Source organism: Pezoporus occidentalis, unplaced genomic scaffold (assembly GCF_034315485.1).
Source record: "Pezoporus occidentalis ecotype Australia unplaced genomic scaffold, CSIRO_AGI_Poc_V1 ctg139, whole genome shotgun sequence".
Taxonomy (NCBI): Eukaryota; Metazoa; Chordata; class Aves; order Psittaciformes; family Psittacidae; genus Pezoporus; species Pezoporus occidentalis.
Window position 1 is genome coordinate 1957618 of NW_026913198.1, and position 6000 is coordinate 1963617.

Sequence of the window (6000 nt, forward strand, 5' to 3'; positions counted from 1 at the left end):
TGCATTTGCTTCAACTCAGCCTCAGCATTTCTCAGATGAAGAAGCCAATCCCAGTTCAGGTAATCTTTATTAGTGAATTTCCAGCTGTAACCTGTACCCAGCCATGTTTCAGTACAGACCTTCATGAAGTTGAATCAGCAAGCTGTACGAGCCTTTTCTGCATACGTGTCGTGGGTGGGTTTTTTGGCCTTGCAGTAGGATCATACATCATACAGTTGCTTCAGTTTATCAGGGGTAGAGGTAAAATGCTAAAACTAGATCATTTTTATTTTATTTTTACCTGTGCAGAGGCAGTAGGTAAGATTTTGCACCTGTTACGAATGTAGGACATTCATTTTGGCTAATACACTTGGTAGATGCTTAGAGTTAACATACAGTCACCTAAGGGGTGTTGTGCTTAGTGTCCTCATCATAACTCCCTGTTCACCTTTGCTGGCCAGGCAGTCATCAGCTGTGCAGCTGGTGGCAGGTTGTCCTCTTCTGCTGCTTTGTCAATGCTGGTGCTTGGCCTTGCTGAGCTGTCTTCTGAGTCTGAAGCAGGGTTTGCCTCAGGGATTTTAATGCTCTTCCCTGTTTTATCTCCTGACACTTCAGTAATTTCAGTTCTGTCCTAGTCCTTTTTTTTTATTGTTATTTTTTATTTAGGTTTTTGTTGTTATTGCTGTTTTTTTATTATTATTATGTCTTGTGTGGCTTCAGCTTAGTCAAGATTGAACATGTGTTTCTCCCCAGTCAGTACCCCAATGTGCAGATACCTAATGTCAGAGACATAATGAGTTACAGAAGAGATGCAGATCATAAATAGCTGTATAGTAGCAAGTCCTACATAGAAAACAGTGTAAAAGGTAGCCTTATTTGTAGTGCATTTTCACATTTGTTGATGACTGGGTATCTTTACCTTTTGATCCAATAAAATACTGAAACTGGGATACCACAGTACAGTTTTGCTTCAACAACATGATCGAAACATTAAGAATATTCTAAACCAGGGCTGACACTGAAAATCAGTTAATTTTGTGATAGTTTATTTTACCTACATACCTGAAAATTTGGGTTATGAAATTAAGAAACAGTGACTGTTTAAATAATTTTATACCAACTATGTACCACACTTATTTCTGATGTATCTAATTATCTTTCTGTTGTGTTATTAGGAGATTCTTAAGAATGAAAGTAACAGAGAAGAAATGAAACAGAAAATCAAAGATGTATCTGAAAAGGATAAGCTGCTTCAGGCTCAGGGATACAAGGAGGGACTTGTTGCTGAACCAGCTCATACGCATGTTAAAGGCCATGCATCTGCCCCTTACTACGGAAAAGAGGAGCCTTCACAAGATCCAAGCAGCACTGCAAATACGTTTCAGCCAGGCTCATGGATGCCACCAAGCAGTGATAGTAGTCGTAATAAGTAAACAATTGTACAGATACTGCTAATGGATAAATAGTTTAACACAAACATAAACAGCTCGTATATCTAAGTCTGCAATAAAGTAATATTAAAGTGGTTTCATTTATGTTTGCAGAACTGTTCACATAGGCTTAATCATGACAAACTACTGGAAAATTTTTGGGTTTAGTTAAAATTAGCATTGTGTTACTATGTAAATTTGTTTTCAACAGTTGCTTTTCATCAGTTACATTTGAAATCATAGGAGGTTTTCTACCTTAATTTTCTTAAAAATAAATGAGTTTTTGTCGTGGTTTAAACCCAGTCAGGTAATTCGTTCACTCACTTCCCCCCCCCTTTCTTGCCCTCCCCCTGCTCTCGGAGGGACGGAGAGGAGAATCGAAAAGAATGCAACTCCCACGGGTTGAGATAAGAACAGTTTAGTAACTAAGGTATAACACAAATCACTACTGCTACCACCAATGATAATAATGATAAAGGAAATAACAAGGGAAGAGAATACATCATCTCACCACCAGCCGACCAATAACTCGCCCCCCCCCCCCAGCCCAACCAAGATCCGACCGATAACTCCTCCAACCCTGCCGTCTCCCAGCCCTTCCGGCTAACTCCCAGTTACATCCTGGGCATGACGTGCTGTGGTATGGAATACCTCTTTGGTCAGTTTGGGTCAGGTGTCCTGTCTCTGCTTCCTCCTGGCCTCCCCTCCTCCCTGGCAGAGCATGAGGCTCACAAAGTCCTTGGCCAAACCAAAACATCATTGTTATCAGCTCTGTTCCCATGCTGAAAGTCAAAACACTGCACTACACCAGCTACCAAGAAGGGGAAAAATGACTGCTACTGCTGAACCCATGACAGTTTTCAAGGAAAAAAAGAATTATTTAAAATTGTTTTTTGATGTAATAAATTTTAGTTAATCAGTACACTTGAAATTTTCCTAAGCCTAGGCATCAGTTTGAGATAGTTTTTCAAAATGCTTAATTCCCTTGGCAGTGCCAGTGTGCTTGACTCTGGCAAGTGGATGGAAAAGTTGATCTCATTGACAGGAATCACTATGACACCACACTGACTATGCACTGTATTAGTCTTACAGATATTCTTGTAACTTAAGAAAACAGTCAATGTATTTGAATAATGCTTGATTTGAGCCAGCAGTAAGCACAGGGTAAAATCAAGCTGAATTAAACTACATCTAACTACTATAGCAGAGGTTAGAAGCACTTGGTAAAGTTGCTGGAAAATAACACAAGGTTTGGGACAAGGGACTGTCATTAAGAAAAAGGTTTTATTTATTCTTTGTGTATGCAAGGACTTCCCTAAATTATACATGTATTTGGCCATAGTTTAGATACATAGAATGTGTAGATTACTTGTCTTAGAGATGGTGTTTGAGAACTTCAAGTCAAAATAAAGACCATCCAATTTTTTGAAAAAAAGTATCAAATTTATTTGTGCAGTGCATCCTTCATCAGTTCTCCACGTTTTAAGCTAGTATATGTCAAATATGGAACAGGTACACATTTGACAACACTTGATACAAAACATGGAGGCTTAATCCCATGTGTTTATAAAATGCTGAAATGCCACATTCCAATAATGCTTGCTTTGACCAACAAAACTAAAAAGAGAGCAACAGTACTTCACATTCACTTCACTCCATAAAGACTCCCCATTTCTAATCCCTCTTGGTATCCACCAGCTCTGTAGGTTCTCCCTTTTGAACAACAATATTATTTATGTTTTACTTTTAAACATGATGAAGGTCTAGCTGCTAGAAAGCATAACTCTGTGCCGCTGTTTAGAAATACACTAAATCTAAGAAATTAATGACCGACACAAGCATTTTAGAACTAGACTTAATAAAAAAATTAGGCTTTGAAAAATTAATCGCTTGTTAGAAAAACATTAATTGGTAAATAATGTTGGCATAGTTACAACGCAAACACAACTTGGACTTTTTCCAGCATGGCAGCATTTTGCAACCTGGAAAGCAGCAGAGTTCCAGGGTTCATGAGGGCAGAGATCCCCCGCCCCCGAACTGAGAAGGTCCTAGACCAAAGGTAGCCAGGTTAGCAAGTAGGAAGAACTACTGGCACATCCTCCTCCCATAACCGCCACAAAACACTAGGCCACCTGGGCCTTTGGTCTTGCCCCATTTATGGCTATTCTTTGAGGCATAAAGTGTTTGAAGGCAGAAAACAGTTACAGGTGGAGTATTCAGGTGAGCATTAGGGGAAGCCTAGACAACACAGAAGTGGCTCAAGACAAATGAAGGTAGTTAGAACAAGCAATGAGATTCCTAGAGTTTGGGCTGCATTTAAATACTGTTGATGGCTGGTAGTTCAGGAAGACCTAGGTTGGGTTTTTTTTTTTTGCAGATAAGCCCCACCATCAAAGACACTACAGCATCCTCTACGGGCAGAGAGCCAAATGAACTGCAGGGCCATATGCAGTGTCATTAAAGGAAACTGGTAACATGTGCTACTAAGGAAGACTGATGCAAGCTCATCTCTACAGCTCTGCTGAAGGTCTGCAGAAACTTGCCTTTCTGTAATCTGGTTCACCATTCATAATTTCCCCCATAATTTGACAATTTTAAGACACTTAGGCAATAGCTCAACTAAGGGAAAAAAAATCATCTATGTCCAGAGCCACCCAACATGTTGGTATTTTAGTTTAACATGCAAAGTTAGAAAAGCAACCTGGACTAGAACAAGTAGATTAAATGACTGTAACAAGTGTCATTTGGACAAACTAACACAAATCATTTCAGCAGAAAAAAAATACACTAGAGGGACTAAATTCCCTGCATCAAGAAATTAGAGGATCAAGTATCAAAGGACAGTTATAAAACAGTGTTTCATTTAGGAAATGGATTCTTTGCACAAGGAAGACCTTTTTTTCCCATTTAATCCTTCTTTGTTCGTTTGGCTTTTGCAATATTCTCTTGGCGTTTCTGTTTCTTCTTTTGCTCTCGCTCCCTGGCCTCAATCATTTTTGCAAGCTTCCATGAAAGCGCTGCACTAATTATGAACAATGGTGTAAGGGCCAAGATCACTGTAGTAAGAAAGCCGTATGGGTCCTTTGCAGCCCACTCCACGATGTATTCAGCCCAGGCCTTAATATCAATCATCTTTTCTGGTTTTCTATTGGGAAAACCCTATAGAATAATAAAAAGAAATATTTCTGAGTATTCAGGAAAATAAAGGAATGCATACACACAAACTGTCATTTTAATATGTCGTCATCTTTCATTATTAAAGAGCAGGCTCACTGTTACCAGAAGTTAAAAGTAGTGCATCATATATGACAGTGCAATACAAAGTGTTGACCCTGCCTTAAAGTACAGCCTTTACAAAATAATTAGGCATTTCATCCACAGAGCTTCAGGTAACACCAAGGTGCTACATGAAAAAAGTTAAGTCCATGCTTCTTTGGAAGAGAAGAGAGCCCAGTTGGGTTGTTTAGTCTGGAGAAGAGAAGGCTCAGGGGGGACCTTATCACTCGCCACAGCTACCTGACAGTAGGCAATAGTGAGGTGCGGTCGGCGTCCCAAGTAACAAGTGATAGGACAAGAGGTAATGGCCTCTAGCTGCACCAGGGGAGGTTTAGACTGGGTATCAGGAAAAATCCTTTCCCCAGAGAGGGTGCTCAGGCATTGGAACAGGCTACTCGAGGAATGGTGGAATCACCGTCCATGGAAGTGTTCACAAACCGTGTAGATGAGGCCCTCAGTGACATGGGTTAGTGGTGGTCTTGGCAGTGCTGGGGTCAAGGTTGTACTTGGTGATCTTAAAGGTCTTTTCCAACCCAGTTGATGCTATGCTAAAAGGTGAACTAAAAATAGTCCGGCAGTCAAAAACCAACTCAGGCCTGTGTCAGCGGCGAGGCGCATGGGGGTGCTGGGGAAACCTGGGGCCCCTCGGCCCGGGGCAGGAGCCCGAGCCCGAGAGCGGGGACCCTCCCGCCCGCCACCAAAGCCATCCCTCTCCCCCCTCCCGCCCCCGGCCAGCCGCGCCGCGCCCCGCCCCTCCCCTCCTCTCCCAATGGCCGCGTTGTGGAGCCCTCGACCGCTGCCTCACTCACCGGCGGCGGGGGGGCCAGCGCCGCCCCGGGCACCCTCCGGGCCTGCCGAGCGACGGAAGGCTGGCGCCCAGGTCCCTGCGGAGAGAACACACAGCCCGTGAGAGAGAGGCGGCGCTGCTCGGGCGGAGCGTGACGGGAAGGCACTGCCGGGGCTCGGGGCGGGGCGAAGGGGCCCGCACCACCCCCCCCATCCCTCCCGCCGCCCCCCGACCCCCGGTACCGCTTCCCGGCGGGAGCCCTGCCTGCAGAGCGGAAACAGGAAGGAGGCGCCGGCAGCCGTCACGGCTGGGCGGGGCAGCCCGGCGGCGGGCGGAGCTCCCGGGGCGGGCGCCGGCTGCTGTGGCGGTGCTGGCGTTGCTTGCTTGGCGGAGGCCGTATCTCGAAAAGCCGGGTTTACCGGTGTCCGGGTGGATTTTCACCTCGCAGAACAGCCGCGCTGTTCTGACCCGCTCGGGCCAGTGCGAGGCTGGGACCAGTACCCCGTGATGTTTTCATCTCCCGCTGTG

General features: G+C 44.3%; 2 protein-coding genes across 2 annotated transcripts in view; one reads left to right on the forward strand and one right to left on the reverse strand.

The window, feature by feature from the left end:
• Positions 1-2844, forward strand: part of NDUFAF2 (NADH:ubiquinone oxidoreductase complex assembly factor 2) — a 71483-nt gene extending 68639 nt beyond the window's left edge. Inside the window, exons 4-5 of the mRNA XM_062609546.1 lie at positions 1155-1694; positions 2275-2844. Coding sequence (XP_062465530.1) covers positions 1155-1412 — 258 coding nt within the window. The 3' untranslated portion in view covers positions 1413-1694; positions 2275-2844. The remainder of the gene's footprint in view (positions 1-1154; positions 1695-2274) is intronic.
• Positions 2845-4077: 1233 nt separating this feature from the next.
• SMIM15 (small integral membrane protein 15) lies at positions 4078-5751 on the reverse strand. Its single transcript, XM_062609547.1, has 2 exons — positions 5495-5751; positions 4078-4568 (listed from the first exon to the last, which is right to left on the reverse strand). Exon 2 carries the CDS (start codon positions 4539-4541, stop codon positions 4317-4319), a length of 225 nt encoding a protein of 74 aa, XP_062465531.1. The 5' UTR covers positions 4542-4568; positions 5495-5751; the 3' UTR covers positions 4078-4316.
• Between the last annotated feature and the right edge of the window lie 249 nt (positions 5752-6000).